Source organism: Vanellus vanellus, assembly GCF_965231255.1.
Source record: "Vanellus vanellus genome assembly, chromosome: 1".
Taxonomy (NCBI): Eukaryota; Metazoa; Chordata; class Aves; order Charadriiformes; family Charadriidae; genus Vanellus; species Vanellus vanellus.
In genome coordinates, this window is record NC_138905.1 from 14,728,679 (window position 1) to 14,746,609 (window position 17,931).

Below are 17,931 nucleotides of genomic sequence, written 5' to 3' on the forward strand. Positions count from 1 at the left end.
GCGTGATTTTAAATATGTTCTTATGTTTATTATATTTTGCTATTCCACTCTCCTAAAATGGTGGCCTCGGGAAAAGCTGCTTTGGCAGGCAATTGCGAAGATTCCTGTGGAGAGGAAGTGAAAAGACTGGGCATACAAACAAGGGCTGCTGCCACGTTCAAAGCACTGGGGAGAGTTCATAGAGCAAAATGCAGTCCTAAGTAAATGGGTTTCAGGCAATTTCAGTGTTAAGATAACATCATTAAGAGTAGAACAGATTGTGCTCAAACCCTGCTGTTTATAATTAACACATTGCTTCCAAATACTCCAGGGTCCCTGGTAAATAGTCCTCTGCTCAGATCCACCCAGACCAATCAGAGTATTTTCATCAGGTTCCATGCTGGGCCAGCACCTGTTTGGACAAATCCAAAAGAGCCAAAATACTCTTCTTTCTGGCCAGCTAAGTAGAGAGATGAACACAGCTTGCCTTAGTCATTGTCACAGTGTCCATATGGCTGTGAAGCTTGTTTTCACAAGAAATCGTACAAGTACTTTATTATGTCGAAGTTCACGGTCCTATAAACAAAAACACAGTATATTAGAGCAATCATCTTAAGGGTGCTAAGACTTTAACCTGTGTGGAGACAGCACACCCGGGACATTCTGCGCAGTCAAAATCAAGCAATATCTCCAAAAGAAATGCAATCAAGGCTGAACGAATTTTTGAACTTCTAGTGTTATTTACCATACCTGTCTTCTGATTATTTAAACTTTGTAAGATTCTAAAAAAGAAATAATAGCAGCTTTCTAGTAAAAACTGGAAGATTCTTATGTCCATTTTAAGCAGAAAAAATATATCAAAGTTAATAAGACTATATTTTCATACAGTAAACATGATACTCTAGTTGGTGATGCAGAGCAGCAATCTTTTATGCTATTGAATGTTTTGTTCATCTTCCAAACCACCTGTTTTAGCATGTACTACGTAAGTCCTTCATCTGTACTCATTTGCAGTCTGCGTTCTTTCAGTCTTGACACTAGTTGACCCATGTTCATAGCTAAATTTGAAAAATCGAAGAATGCCGCTCAATGGGATAGAAGATTTTAATGTATACTTTTGTACTTTAATGGCAGGCAGAATGAAACAGCAGTAGAATAAAACATATAATTATTTTTTGTCTCTAAACTCATTCTGCTATACAATCTAACACTCAAGACTTTGGGGTTTACTGTTTGAATAAATAATGCAAATTACTGCATATAATGACAAGTATAAAATTAAAAGTTTTTTTAAAAAGTATTCAGTGATGCAAAAATAACCGCTCACAATGCTAAGTGAGATTAACTGGCTGAATGTCTTATTTGTTAGACTACAATCATTTAATATTCTCTGTTCACACATCATCTTGTAACCCACTTTTCAAGAAGTTTCTATAAAACTTCATATTGGAGAGAGAAAAAGTTCAGAAATCCCCAAGATACATAACAAGAAATACTGTGTTTGAGTCTACTTAATAATCCAGTGACAAAATTAAAGAAATTAACTGCCACTGCTAGACTCACATGACATTGTCACTCAAGAAAAGCGCTTTAGTTACAAGGCTTTCCACAGAAACAAAGTCAGACCCTCTAACAAAAGCTGACCTTATCAACTAAATGAAACACAATTGTCCTGTCATAACAACTGGGTTCATTAGAGACTATACGAAAAGATCCATTACATTCAACAAATATTAAGAGATCCCCACTTCAGCTACAGAAAATTTATGAACTTAGGTCTGAAATACCTAAACCAGGAATTTAGAAATTTCTAACAAAGAAACATCTAACCTTATCTTCAGCCAAAGGTGTAAATATTACATGGTAAAAAGCACGGGAATATCTCTGCAAAGACTGAATATATGCAACAGAATAGAGCCAGACATGAGGTTCTGGGATACTAAAGAGACTGTGCACACTAAAAGCCACCAGGAAGAGGCATTAAGTTTTCTACTCTTTATAAAAGAACAGGTGGCTTTTGTTTTGTTTTAAATGCAAATTTCAGTTTTGCTTAAAAAATACAGGAAAATGAAATGACAATCTGAACAGCTTGAATGGGGGTGGGGAGGGGAGGGAGAGAGCATCCTTTTCTGCCCTGTTCTTTGCACTCTTCAGCCTTCCATTAGGAAATACACTAGAGCAGCAAGGCTGAGACGGGAACAAGGCTGAGGTATCTGAAGATTTTAGTGCCTAACAAACTTATTTTAGTACTATTACAGTAACAAAGAAAAAAGAACCAGGAGACAGGCTGCTTACTTGATGTGCATTTTGGTTGAAATGGCAAAGTAGCTCCCTCTCTGCAATAAATATAACCTCTCCCATGAGTAGTTAAAACCTACAGGCAGCTGCAAGACTACAGCACAGCTAGAAAATGAAATTTCTTAAAGCACAGATCATGCCTGCACCCTCTAGCTAGCCCCATCAAGACAAGGGGGAAGCCCATTTATCATGAAACCTCGAATCTTTACGGATCGTCCTCCTTAAAGATTTAACAAAGACTGTGGGTTGGAAAAGATACTTAACAAAAAGAAGTGTAAGGAAGGAACAAAGTAAGGAAAAAAAAAAAAGGGGGGGGGGGGGGGCTGGAGAAGAGTAGAACTGGCCAACTTTAAAATCTGTCAGCTCATGTAAATGGCCCTATCTATGCAGCATTCAAACACTTCCAAACTACTTTGGGGAGAAAAAAAAAGAATTGCCTTCTTCCTCATAACAAGTCAGTGAGGATTCATATACACAAACACATCTGACCTAAAGGAAAGCAGTCCCAAGCACTATACCGTGTACTGAGGTTTGAAGTGATAGCATCTCCAACAACTACTCTCTCCAGTAAGCATGAGCTGCATAGCACAAGTTTTGGTACTGTTTTCTGGCCATCTCTACCTTCTGGCAACTTTAATGGAATCAACAAAACTTCTAAGGCTGTTAAAGTTGCAAGGAGAGAGATGTAATTTCAAGTATTTTAATTCAAGTACCCTCATAGTCGGCACAGAGTTTACATACTGGTCTCTGTATTCACCACAGGAGTTAAGAGCAGAGACAAGATCTTGGGGATGTCTGTACACACAATCATCCATGTTGCTGAGCAGATGGTCTGCTGCACTTGGTACCAGTGGGAGCTTTTTCAGGGCATCATTCACAAGTGACTTTATTGCTGGGAATAGCAAATTGACATAGTGAAGTCATGGAGATCCTGGCAGTGTGGTCCAGCCAGGCCTGAACCAGATGAAGTTTCATTCTACAGCCTGTCCAACTGAAAATGAAATTAGTGTGTCTGTGGGGTTTACTGACAAGGCTATTGGACATTTAATAGCTCAGGAGAGCAACACGTGCAGCGAGGTTATGGGATACAGTATGCACATGTTCCTCTGAAGGCCCACATTAGAGAGAAGAGTTGGCCTTGAGAATGTTTCTCCTCCTTTTCACCACATGTCATTTCTGGGCTCTGTTCTGGCTATAGACTTTTTATGCAAGACCTGCTAATAAGCTGGCTGCAGCAACAGGCGTGAGGTAATGCTATTAGCATTTCATAAAAATGAGACATAGGCTCGATTGTTGCCTATGTATTGCATGCATCTCTGTCTGTAATTTGTCATGATCTCTCCTGATGGACCTGGAACTGTTCTCAGACCCCAAAACGGAAGGCTCTAAATGAACAGAGCCATTGAGGTACCTACATTCATTTATTGAATTAGTTTGTATCAACTACGGACCACACAAGATAGACTACATGGAAGAATTCTTATAACCTATGTAGTTTTCATATCATATGTACAAAAAACATTGTTAAGAACTAAATATAATTTCAGATTCAAATACCATAATGTGCCTTTTGGTAATGAAACGGACTGACATTTTAGAGCAGTATTTTCACATGAAGTCCCTGACCTTTATTAAGCACAAAGACAGTATGTTACCGTAACATATACTAACACTGTAAGATAAATTTTTTTTCAACACAGAATTAACACTAAACTTATCTCAAGTTCAACACTTCTCATAAATAGAACTCATTCACTCATTCTTAGAAAACATCCATAGATTTCTATTCTGGTCTGCAGAGAGCTAATGACTGAGCAAATACTGGTTTTGAAGTCTCTTTCAAGTCAGCAAGTACAACTGTAAATGATCTCTAATAAGCTCACCGGGCAATAGCTCTGATGAAGTCCAGAGATACAGTACATTTATATCGTGGTCCATCAAGCTGGTCATTATGGCCAACCATGGATAACAGCTGGAGAGTCACAAGAGAGGTGATCTACAAACAAGAGACATTAGTAACGTTAGTCATTTTTGCTAACATGAATAGCAGTGGCTATGCTTTGTTTTCATTTGTCATCATTCCCATATTTCTCTGGCAAGTCACTCACACTTGCTTACTGATTTTCACATAGTTCTGCAGCTAGCAAACCCGTTACATTTTCAGCACAGGCAGCGAGAGACACAGGCTAAACTCTTCATCCTTCATATCAAGAATTATCCTGGAGTTCTGATCAAAGAGAGAAAGGCAATGTGGGGAACAGCAATAATAGGCATGAGCTGAACATTTTCCAAATCTCTGCCTGACAATCAGAAGAGACTGATTCTCTTTCCTTTATACTCAAAGACCTCCTCTTGAACTTTCACACCCAAAGTCGGATATTCCTGTGCCAGCTCATACCACATTTTGAACAGATGGATGTATCACTCTACTCCAGATAAAACAGAATCTGAAGGTTAGAAAGGAAAGCCTGGAAGATTGTGTGCTTGAAAAGAACGCGGCCTGAAAGGAGAAAAATTTGCCTATGAACACCCATGCAGTGTCTTGACAGGGCCATTGATTATTTTACAAAAATAGCAAGGTAGCAGCATATTTTTCATTATCTTCATTCCTCCAAATGATGACTGCGGTATCACTGCCATGCAGTCATGGAATGTCACCAGTGGTGAGCACAACCAGTCTGTTCTGCCTCAGTCAGGAAAAAATGCTGTGGTGATTCCACTGTCTCCCTACCTCTTCTCAGCTCCCAGGGGAAAGAAAGAGGTAAAAGCAGAAAACAAGGAAAAGTTTCCCTGACCATTGCTATGGATGCCACTGACAATTCAAGGCAACAAGGCTACACTCTATGCAGAACTAGTAGCTGACCACAGCTCTGCTTTAAAAAAAAAAACCAAACCAGCTGACCATGACCTACCTCTGTGTAATGATATAATAGCATAGTAAGGAATTTCTGAAGAATAAATATATCAGGAATGAGAGTGTCAGTTCAAACTTTCAAGGAAGCACAACGCTATAAAAAGCAGCAGCAAGTTCTTACCAGTATCAATAAAAAAAAAAATTCCTAACTCAGTAATAACCCCACTCTTTTGCTGGAATTGAACGTGGGTCTTCAAATTTGTGACATTGCTCGCAGGAGGCAGGAAGAATTATTAAAGTTTTCCCTTAAGTGGACATAATATTAAAAAATGACCCCTACCTGTGCAGAATAGAAAAAATTACTGTCACCGAGAATAAGGCAATTTTTGTAACAGCCTGTGCTTAACTTTCTTTTATATGGAATTAGATAACAATAGTTTGGATGCCATCATTCTGCAAAGTCTTTGGAATTTGGTTAAGGAATACTGGCCCGCCCATATTCACAAAGACAAACTATTTACTTAATTTAAGTCTATAAATTACACTAAAGAGTAGAACATGATTTACAAACTGTTAGCATTGACAGCATTTAAGAAAAATGAACTCAGTATATGGTAAATGGTTCAAAATCCAGTTCATTAATCTCCTTGAACATATCACTGAATTGGGATCAACCTCAAACGTAGGTATTTATTTTCTTAAAATAGGAGTTTGAGAGCACATTTTCCTACATTCTTCATTCAACAAAGTCCTTATTCAGTCAGCAAAGAAGCATTATGGAGTAATCTGCTGTAACAATTGCTATTTTACACTGCAGTGCACCATTACTGGCAAATCCCTTCTGTAATACATACTTAGAGCTGCCCCCACATTCAGAAATCACCAATGAAGGAATGGCAGGAGGCTCCTAAAACCTCCCAACAAGCACAGCAAAAGGCTAGATAGTTTGCAGCTGGACTCATCTTGGTTTTATGTGGGATATAAAAGTGACCTTGCTGCTGTACTACAAATGCTCCAGCAATACTTAAACAACAAAATGCAACCATTTTCTTTTCCAACTAGCACCAAATGCTACGCGTGTAACATACGGTCAGCATTATAAAATTCCTTACTAAAGGCTGACTCAATAAATCTGAAATAGCATCAGACTAGATAGTAAGTTTCATTAACATTTTTGACTCAAGACATTAAAGACTCAATATACGATATTACAAGACAAATGAAACTATCGATCATCAGAGTAACACAAACTTACTTTGTGTTACTTTTTGCAAACTGCAATCCTTTACTCATTTCTTTCACAAATCCTTCATTTATTTAGCTTAATAAAAATGTCATCACAGGGAAGTGAGTGCTGAAACAATGAGTCCTGGTCCTGAGATTGCTTAAAAAGACAGAAGTAGAGAGAATTGCCATTTTCAATTAATGTAGGTAAGAAACAGTTTTATCTTCAAAGAGGCTCAGTAGAGACAAAGAGAAAGAACAAGTATCTAAGGGGAGTGAATAGGGACCAGCTCCCCTACAGAAAGCCAAATGTTAGAAGCTAAAAAACCTAACTTGTGAGTGTGGATCAGAATTCAAAACCTAGTTACAGATGCCTAGTCTGTATGTGGAGAAAGGCAGATATCTCCCAAGGACAAATCCAAAAGCCTGCAAGCTGAGGGGGCAGCAGCCTGGAGCTCTGTTTGCACAGCTTTTTCAATGGGTTCAGAGAGAATCGAAAACAGCAAGAGAGTTCTGTCACCCCGAAGCAATGACTTCTTGATTTTATCTGCATTATACAACATAGCAGGATTCTCCTGCAGATGAATCAGCCACAGAATTGGGCAATGCACATATTTTTTTGCAATAGATTACTATGTCAAATGAAAAGATCCAATTGTAGTAGATGTGAAATTATGAAGTTCCTCAAATATTTTGTGCTGAACCTGGTTTTCTAGACCTGATTAATAACAATACAATTATCTTCACCAGATGGTTAAGAAGTCTTCTAGGACACAGAAGGTTCAATTTCCTCCTCACCCAAGAGGTTTTGAGCACCTCTTTGCTGAACATCCAACAGCTAACTGAGGTGTGGACAGTGGAAGAAGGAAGAAAAAGTTATATGTATGGTATTAAATCACCATGGGATCTAGCTTTCATTCTAACTGCTTCTGGAACTGAGCTATTTTGCATAAAATTGCATTCATATAAACAGTCTCTCTCACTGTGCCTACTTAGGGCATTCACCTGGTAAAGCAGAATACAGTGGAATGAACTGGGTTTAAGAGAGTATTTGTAGCAAAATTTTAAAAATCACCAGTGTTCGTGTTCTGTTAATTCTTAAGGTTCAAGTGCCACCTATAACTTAAGTATTGAAAAAAAGGTTACTACTTCAAAAGTTCAGAAAAGTTCAGGTGCTGTAAAACTTTGAGGCAATCTAGTCTTAAATGAAGATAAGTCAAAAGTTTGAAACACAGCTGGGAAAAATATGATTGTAATGTCAAACTAATTGCACTTCTTAACAAAAAAAAAAACAAACAACTTTTCAAAGCCTCCCTACCCCTCCCCCCCCCCCCTTTTTTTTTTTTTTTTTTTAATACCATGGGTACAGTGGCTCCATTTCATTATCACAAAAGCTTGGGAAAAAACATCTGGCAAGGACAGACTAGAAACAAGCCAGAAAAACTGTGTGGGTGACATAAGAAAGAATATTTATTGAGAATCTTTTGAACAAAAGAAATTACAGTTGGAAAAAAATATTTTAAAGCTATTCATAAAATTAAAGTTAGATCTGGTAATGATTTAATACCAGCAAAAGTTAAGAAGTAAATGGAATTTTCTACAGGAGTAACAAGAAAATCTCAAGGAAGGTTACTGATCTGGAAAATGTGAAGGAACAGGTATCACTTGTATGTTTAAAAATAAGCCATAACTTGCTTTGAAATACATTTGCGTGAGAAACCTGCTGCTGAAAGCTTGGATGCAAGGTGAGAATAACCACAAAACCATGGCAGAGAGTCGCTGCCAGTAGGAAATGATCGCTCAGATTGCTTCTGGAGATTCACTGGTCAAATATGGACATTGAAACCTCTGGAAAAAACAAAGCAACCCACAAGCCATCCTTAAAGGCTGCTTTTTTCCTATCAGCCTGAGCTAACAGATGGGCCTTGCATCATTCCTCAAGCAGACACAAAGACTGGCTTTGTCAGCACACGGCTGCGTGGAAGCAAGAAGGATTCCAGAAGTGAGGGCTGTCTGCTGAGAAAGGCCAGACTCTTCCTGAGGACACCACAAGAAACCAGAAAACATTCACGGAGGTGCAAAACATGAGCAGAATTAGGACCCAAGATACAGGGAAAAACATGGTTTGTTTGGCTAAGCAGTAATTGAATATGACAGGAAAGAGTCGAGACAAATTGTGTGGCACATTTCAAATCCATAGGATAAAACTAAACAGAGAAAGTGATGCTGACTATTAGGAAAAAAACGCTGTTTCCTTAGGGATGTGATTGAAATCTCACGGAGCGGCACGTTTTAAACCGGACTAGACAAAATACTAATGAAAGACACTAGGCAGGAACAATCTCAAACTGGCAGAGACGTACTAGATGATCTGTGAGGTACTTTTCATCTCCACAGTCTACAATCCTCAATTATCTTGCCCAAGTTGCAATGTTAATTGTAACTCTTCAGGCTGGCTTGCTTTCAACCACAGCCTGAATCTGTTTTATGATTCTGAACCTCAAACCTATCAAGAAATTAAGAACTTTCATTATTTCAGTACCATCAGACAACAGTACCATATTCTCTCACAGTCATATTAAAATTTATACGCACTGTAGTGCTTCGCAGCATCACCATCATGCGGCTCTCAAAGCAAACACACAGCTCCCTGCACTTGTTCGAAACCCACCAGTGCCAAGAGTTACGTTCACGCACATGCTAAAACCACTGCTATGCAACAAGACAGTTTGAAAACCAGATGCCATTTAGAAAACACATTTCAGTCAAAATGACTGCCGAAATAGTCTCCTGGAGTTAAATTCAATGACCCTAGTACAAATTATGTAAGCATAAAAAAACCCTGCTCAAAACAATTTCAATCAAAATTACAGCTAGAATATGCTCAGTATGTCAGCCTTGTTAGAAAAGCTCATACAGAAAAGTAACAATAGAACACTACAATTACACGTGTTTAAGCCACTAATTGATCAAAACTGTTTTCATAAAAATTATTTTAAATAAAGCAACACTTTTCTGAACACTTAGATTTTAACAAACAGGTTTTGATTCTGAATTATGTTTTGCGCAAGGCTTTTAATGAAAAAAATACAACAGAAGAGACTGCACTGGGTGATATGACCTACCATTTTATCAGATCTTAAATGCTTATGGTAGGAAATCATTACACCACCTCCCTTTCTGACATATTTTTTTTTTTTAGTTTTTGGTCAAATTTTCCATCCGCTAGTAGCACCCCAATACTACTAATTACATTTTACCATTCTTGCCTTATTCTACACCCCTCCAAATTGCTTATGGCTTTCCAGTGTGCAGTTAAAACTTTCATTACTGTATGCTTCAGCTAAATATTTTACCTTTTTCTCAGATTAAATTAATCCAACTCTTTCTTAAACTACGTTTTGAATGCACTCGAAATGTTTTTGATGTTAACAGAGCCACCAGCAGACAGAGGTATCCCAGCCACAGCCTCAGGGGTGCTCCACAGGCAGCGCTATGCCCCTCACTTTGGTACCACACACACGGGCGGCCGTATGGGATGCTACACTGCACGACAAATATAGTGACCCAGTCTGCTTTACAAGCCTTTTTCTTCTATGAATGTTTGTGTTTGGTGTCTTTCTTTGGCTATTTTTTGCATTTCTCTCACATAAATACTACTTCATTATTTTGTGTTGACTCTCCAGGAGTGTGTTATTTCTTTATCTGTAGCAGTATACACCACACTTCTCAATTTTTAAGCAATTTCTGCATCTCTCATCAATGGGTTGACAACACTTTACCAGAAGACTTCATCAGATTGGGTCAAACAGAATTTAACACTAATTACTAACTTGAACAAACTTCCAAGACATAAATGTGTTGACAAATTCCAGATGTGACAGCGTTATATTCACTAAATGTTTAATTACTATGGGGCGGGGGGTGTGTGTGTGGAAGGAAATCAACTGACTACTGCTGCTACCATTTATCCTTTAAAAACTGATGTTGCTTAGGCTAACAGATCTTTTTTTTCTTTTAATTTTACACCCATTTAAGGATTTTAAAATGTTTTTCTATCACGATGCTAGGGATGTTTAGCTGTTTCTAGGAAGCACTCATGACAGCTTGGCAGGGAAGGAGATTTGTATCATGTTTTCCCCTAAGGATTAACATGCAACGTCCCTACTTTCAGCCTTGAGTTTACTGGATTTAGATCAGTCCGTGTCACTGAAGCCATCGTTTCATACCATCTTTTTCATGAATGCACTAAATTTTATCATAAAACCAAGAAGTTTTTTCCCTCCAACACAATGACTCCCACAGAAGACTTTTCCAGAATCTTATTGATACACAGATAGGAAAACTTGCTTCAGTTTCCTAAGTAATTTTATACAAGACCTATTTATTTGAATACACTCTTATATTTTAATTAAATCTTTTTGTATCTGTTACTCTGCATCTTTGTCTTCACCGTCTCCTCTGACTTCACTTAAGGCAAATCTATGTGATTTACAGATTTAAACAAGTGACCCTTTTGGCTTTTTCAAGGCTTCATCATATTCCTCAGTCAGTCACTAAGACAGCCAAAACTTCCTCTTCTTCCTTCAGTTTCTAAAAGATGAACCTTCTGTTTTTAGAAGAAGTGTTTATTTACCCTCAAGTATATGACCTTGAATTTCACTGTTAAACCCACTCGGTTTGTATAATACCACCTTCAAGATATTTCTTGCATATCTGCATAGCAGAAAAGTTTACTAAGCCCAAGGCATACAACCTTGAATTTTACACTACAAAATTCTTTCAGTTTCTACTGTACAGGTCATTAGAGTCATTCTCATATGCTGTTTTTCCCACTGAATAATCAGTGTTCACCACTTCTGTCTTATTCTACTCAGTCTTACTTTTTCTGTCCCATTTACACGAAATAATATTCGACACAAAGTGTTGCCCATTTCATAGACATGTTCAAGGGATAAATGTGCATCTTTTGTTTTTTGCCTTTTCCCCTCCTCCCTTTCTGCACCACCCCACCCTCTCACATCTCTGAGACCACACAACACCTTTCTGCATACTAGAAGCTGCCTTATTTCTAGCACGTTCTGCAATTGGCTTCCTTGTGGCTTTTCTCTTTAATTTCAAGTGAAGCAAATGTATTTTCTTCCTTTCAGGAGACACTTCCTCACCTTGCTCCAGAATTCATATTCATATTTTAGAATCTCTTCAATTAGAAGTCTTTCTTCTAGGTTTTTTTTTTGTTCAGTAGCTCTAACTAGCTGCAAATCTTGACTCATCAGCACAGCATCCTTTCATCTCTCTGCTTTCTCATTATCTCTACTCCTCACATCTCTCTCTCCCCAAAACCACTATTTTCCAAAAAAAAAAACCCATAGTTTTTTTTTAAATGGGGACACTGAAACAAGACGCAGGAAACACCCCAGGAAACTAAAAAGGCAATTTAAAAAAGCAAACAAGAAACCCAGAAGGAGGTATTTCTTCATCCAAATTTGTAGTTAATCTGTGACACACTTTGCCATTGAAAATTCAGTGAGGTGGTACAAGGTTTGATGGAGTTAAGAAAGCAACTGGACACATTCATGGAAGGAAATACAACCATAGGCTGCTAAATGTAAAGAACATCAACTCTGTGGCAAGCATTTAAGCCACAGATAATAAGAAGCTGTAACATATACCAGCCTACACTCATCCTCTGCTTCCTGGGCTTACATTTTTCTTGCATGTCTGATATTTATTGGAAGTAGTCAGACAGTTTTACTGTCTATAAGAAGTAAACCAGTGGGTAAACCCGCTTTTGGTCTGACTTAATGTGGCTGTTAAAATGCATTCACCAAAGGTAAAGTATATGATCTGCATCTTCTATATTCTACCACTTACAGTGTTTTCCCTTTACCCTTCTCTTGGGTATCTGCAAGGGCTCTGTCATTATTAATTACTTTTTTCTCTCCATACGCTGCAGTCTTAAAATAAAAATTTAAAAAAAAAAAAAAAAAATCCAGCTTCCCCCACCACCTTCTGGAAAACTCACTTTTTCAATAGCATTTGCATAGATTAGCCCTGCCCACTCACCGTTACAGTAACATTGCTTTTTAAAAGCAGTTCATTAATTTATTCATTTTGGAACTATTATTAAAGAAATCTTTCAAAGTATTAATGAATTTGCTTTCTCTTCATTATTTTATTACATATAAATTAGGAAAAAGCCCCTTTTTTCTCTTAGCACATTTACTTTAGCATTAATCAATTTGTCTAAGGAGAAAAAGGAAAATAAAAGGCAATTCACAACAATCTTTGCTTCACTCTGCTCATCAACTTTAAAACAAAAAGTATAAAAAACTCCACAGAGTAATGCATGGATAAATCAGTATTTCTGAGTCAGTTACCTTACTTTGAGGATCAATTCAAGTACTTCATAACGCCCTGAAATGGATGCTAGGAATTTGCTTAACGTTGTATTTTCTGAGGATCAAATTATTTTCTGTACCTGAGGATATATTTGGAAATCTTTTCAGAAATTTCTTAAGACTCCTGGAACTGATCACAGGGGAGTTTGTTTTGATCCTCCAAAGCATGCAAAAAACCGAGGCTTCAATATACTTGCAATCTGCTGGAGGTGCATGCATCTAATTTACTCCATAATGACCTGGGAAAGGCACTCCTAAACAGAAGAACTATAGATATGAATCACAGACAGATAATTCCAAAGTACTCCCCTATTTCCTACTTTAAAATCAGAGCAATGGAAGATGGTAACAGATGGTCAGAGAAACACTTGGGGAAAGATGTTTACAGATAATTTGATTACTTAAGTCAGGTAGCGGTAGCTTCACAAAGTGGACACCAGACAAAGGCTGGCTATTTTTCAGGGCAGAGTCAATAGGCAGCCAAAGAAGTATCCCCCTGCCATCCCCTGATTCATTTTTGCATCAGAGGTCTCAGGTCCCAAGCATTTTTTAGAAGACGAGGAAGGCAACACAAAGACTTTTCCAGAAGCAAACCTTTGTGCAACTGGCCATGCATATAACCTTAAATCCCCAAATCTAGAAAATTTTCACCTGCTTTTTTTGCTCATTTATTTATAACTCTTCTCTCCCACAATGGCAGCATTTCTAGATATTGCAAGATAAGTTCTATCAAGAACAGAAAAAAATAGCCTTAAAAATACTACCAAGTATCCGTGATACTGACAGGACTCAATACATTTACAGAAGGCCCCTAAATATTTAATGCTATCTCAGTAAAACATAGAGGCATGTACACAGTGTTACTAGCCTTCCACTGCTATATGAAGGACTTTCTGTTTGCAAATACAATTTTGCATTAAAAAATAACTAAAGCAATTAGGATCTCTAACCTGTCCTGAGGACAAAAATCAGTACTCTGCATATGCCATAAGCAGGCATCATGAAACTAAAGGAGACTTCTCATAATCAGACGTTTGGGAGTATCTTCTGGGACTAAACTACCTTGCTTTCTCCAAAAAAAGAAAAAGATATTCAATGTGTCTTAACTGCAGTCTATTTCTGGATTATTATGATAATCAAGTGTTCAAAGGATATTGATCCAAATCTTGTATAAAGAAAAAAGGTATTAAGAATTTTTAATTAAAACAACCACTCCAGGAAGATTTGACCCAAATACTTCTGAAATGCAAAAATCAGACATTTTAACCACAAGGCTAGGCAAATAGTAAAACACACTGTAGGCTGAAGTGTGCACCTGCTCTGAAAAATGATAATTTAAGGATACATTTATTTTGTATCTTGAGATTACTAAACCAAATCTTTACATACTCTCCACTGTACCACGCTGCATCCCAACCACTCATGAGAAGCATTGCAGAAGACTGCAATCAACACTATATTCATTGTGACTACATAAAACTCCGCATATTTTAGTGGTTCCACAATTGGAATAAATAGTAGCAAAAACAAAAATAGAAACAATTTGTATCAATCACTAAAGTACACAAGTACATCATCCTGGTACAAAACAAAGATTCCTCCTGGCCCAATATGCTGTCTTGAAAGGACTGGCAAAGGATGCTTAGGAATGAGTATAGTAAAATTGTAAGCAAAGGAAATTCTCTGACACGCACAACTGGCTCCCACTAATCTTCATTTCGGGGACTTCAGTAATTATGTATAAAATGATTCACACATATGGATCTGACCTGTTGAAATACGACATTTCATGTTGTTTGTGTATCGTCAAACTGGAGCTAAAACGATTGTTGAATCGTGACATTAATGCACCTAATCAACACATCGGAGGAGAAATGTATTACCAGGCTGCACACGAACACCAAGAAATTAGAACAACACCTAGCTCTCAGCAAGAGCTGCATATACGGACGGCATTGAGTCACACTAGGTTTTACACCAGCAAACAGGGGAGATTAAAAAAACATATCTGATTTAAGGCATGTACTTACATATAAAACAATCATCAGAACTTGATCTCATATGTGACGTTGGATCCTGGACAAACCAACATTTACAAAAAAAGCTCATACAACAGCAATTGAGAGGAACAGTCACTCTTCTGTTCAAAATCTTCCCTAATAAAACGAGAATATTTAAGTTTATATTGGTGTATCTTTGTTCACAGGTACCCTTAACAGAACAGACAAAACATCAAGGATGAACATGAGTTCCAGTTCCAGGTTGGCCAACTGTCACCACGCAGCACAAGGGAAGGCTCTGCAAAGTTGCTCTTCTCAGTGGTGGGAAATGGGCAGATTTGGAACTTTCCCTCTCAAGAGTGTCCCAGCAAACCAAATACTTGCCCTCAAGGAGAGTATTCTGCTCTGACTCAGTAAATCTGGCAGTTTGGTCCCGCCAGGAGCAAGAGAAAGACCAGGATGAAGACCTTCACTGAGGAATTCAATTCACCCTTCTAGTTGCTTGAAAACCAATGAAACCCTACTGTAATGGCACAAAGCTGATGGTTGTAACCAACAGTGACAAATTTTGGTTTTATTTTAAAAAAAAGTATAACTTAAGTTCAGGTATACTACAACAGAGGCTATAAATTTATAACATCCATTTGTATTAGTCATTCTACAGAAAGTAAAGCTTTCAGTCATCCATGAATTGATAGGTCATAAAATATTAAAAATTTAAGTTCAATGACCCATTAAATACATCTTAGATGCAATTGCAAAAGATATCTATAAATAGCTTTATATGTCTTGCGTAGATGATCCTGCAAAGTGGTCCTGACTACCAGTTTTCCGTCTTTTATTCAGTCATACTCGGTTTTATCAGATAAAGAGCATGAAACATCGTCTGTCAGCAATTAACTGGAAAGGAAAAAACCCTGTTCTTCAAAATCAACACTTTTTTTTTTTTAATGCCGTTCGCATCACCCTTTAACGCAACTGTGAAATTCTATGGTTGTACTGCTATTCTTTTTTCTAACCTGGAGAAAAACAGATTTTTACACTCACATGTTTGGCAAGCACACGTGTTGGGTAAAAAAGTCATCAGCCAACCAAGGCAACAATGGACTAGTGAACGCATGTGCTGGCACACCCATCAACTGCGCTGGTCAACAAATTTAACTGCACTGTATCTGTAGACAAGTGATATGCAGGAAGGGAATGGTCAGGTTGGAATGGGGGAAGAAAGAAATTTTGTATTAAATATTATTACACTTAAGCAACCTACTGGGACTGTTTCATTCTTTGGAGCAGTGACCACGTATGCGTGACCCTTAAATACCCGCAAAAGGAAAGCATGGCTTAGGAACCATACACAGCCAATTAGAATTTCTCCTGCCTTTATGACATTCAAGGATAATACCATTTAGATTGACAGAAACATTCAAAGACACAGCACCCTTTTAGATTCTTAAAAACCTCTTACTATCCGAATGGAGTTAAAATTTGTGTAGTTAGTAAACATTGACTATATGGCTCCTATATCATCACAAATCATTTATGGAGCAAAAGAGTCTAAAATATTAACGTACAATTTCCATGTAATTCAGGAATGGATCAAAAACATGAAAGAACCAACACAAGGTGTCATATTTTATTTTGGTGGAATACAATGCAATCAAGAAATATAATTTCTCAGGTTTCCATGACTAATTAACATACTTATTTTTGCAGTAGATGGTTGTGATAGCCACTGTATGTTTTGAATAATCATTGTGTAAAGACTTTTCTGTATTATTCACTGATTATAAATCTGATTTTTTTTTTAATGCTAATATTAAATCACCCGAAAAAGGCTTAATCCCCTCAAAAGTACTATGTTGATCACCAAACTCTGAAAAATTCATACAAGAGATGAATGGAAAGGTGCAAAAAAGCAGGAAAGAATCAAGCACGAACAAAGAATCAAGCATCAAACGATGCCTTTTGATGTCATGGATGAAAGACAGTCACCTTCCTACTAATACACCTATTTGGCTACCGCAGTGAGAAAACGCAGGAGAAAAACAAAACTGAAGAAACAGAGGGGAAGCAGGTATGATTTGGCAAGTACACTACTATGATCTGATGAAAAGGTACTTGTCATTCCAATCGACAGTGCTATATCCTGAACACTTTTCCACCTCCTTGGAGGCCTTCCACATAAGCTTTATGTAATAGATAAGTAGTTCCCAAGACTATCTTCCAGAATCTTCTCAGTAAAAAGACACAGAGGTATTCCTCAAATACATTTTAACCTTGCCATACCAGAATCCGCACTGCGGTTGAGAAAAATCAAAAAAAAACACCCCAGAACCAAGTGATCAGGAAGTGTTGGTATCTGCTGTTCCTCAGTAAGAGGAACTCAAGCGGCACAGACCAAAACATTGCCTAGGGCAGACTCTGCGTGAAAACATTTGCGCTGGAGGCCTTTCCCTCTCTGCCACTGACGACTCAGACCTGCTTTGCAAGAGGTTCTCAACACGTACTGTCCAAGGAGACACATTAAAAACAGAACACAGGCTAGGTGGTTACTACCACGAGCTACTCGCTGGATTAGGACAACCAGGCTGTTTCTTTCAGGTGCCCGGCAGCCGGCACCCTCTTAATTGCTGTATTGAATTTTACGACTAGAAGTAACATTCTTGTAAGTTGCAGTGCAGATCTCCTTCAACTTAACAGCATTCAAAACTAAATCCCCAAAGCTCTCTCTGTCCTTGCACATCTTGTACTGGAGAAGCACTACGTATCATTGAAACCTGACTGACTTTAGCTGGGAGGTGTACTGAGACTTCCTCATCTCAAGAATAATTTTAAGACCCCAACCTCAGGAACTGCATTTCTAAGACACAATTTTGCACTAAAAAAAACCCACCTTAACAGAACAAACATTCATACCAAGAGTTTTCTGTCTCTAAAACTGTTCTCAATTTATTTTATAACAGAGAAATTGTGCAATATGAATGCTACCATGGTAACAACTCACTTTATTGAACAAGAGAGAAAATAATTATCCCAAACCTGCATATCGTGCAAGCACATTCAGTAAATTTAGTGCTGCCCTTCTTCCCCTTGCTATTTTTCCTCTTGCAAAGAGAAATAGATTTTGAATTTATACATTATAGCAAGCCAGGCATCAGTTCGCTTGTCCCTCCCA

At 37.8% G+C, this 17,931-nt stretch overlaps 1 protein-coding gene across 2 annotated transcripts in view; it reads right to left on the reverse strand.

Moving 5' to 3' along the window:
• Nucleotides 1–388: 388 nt before the first annotated feature.
• Nucleotides 389–17,931, reverse strand: part of ORC5 (origin recognition complex subunit 5) — a gene marked incomplete at both ends in the record, with an annotated part of 71,531 nt that continues 53,988 nt past the window's right edge. Inside the window, 2 exons of one of the 2 annotated variants that reach the window (XM_082498746.1) lie at nucleotides 389–555; nucleotides 4,161–4,273. In XM_082498746.1, coding sequence (XP_082354872.1) covers nucleotides 510–555; nucleotides 4,161–4,273 — 159 coding nt within the window. Of the gene's footprint in view, nucleotides 556–973; nucleotides 1,038–4,160; nucleotides 4,274–17,931 lie in introns of those variants that run through there. The other variant, XM_082498745.1, reaches the window with a different exon arrangement.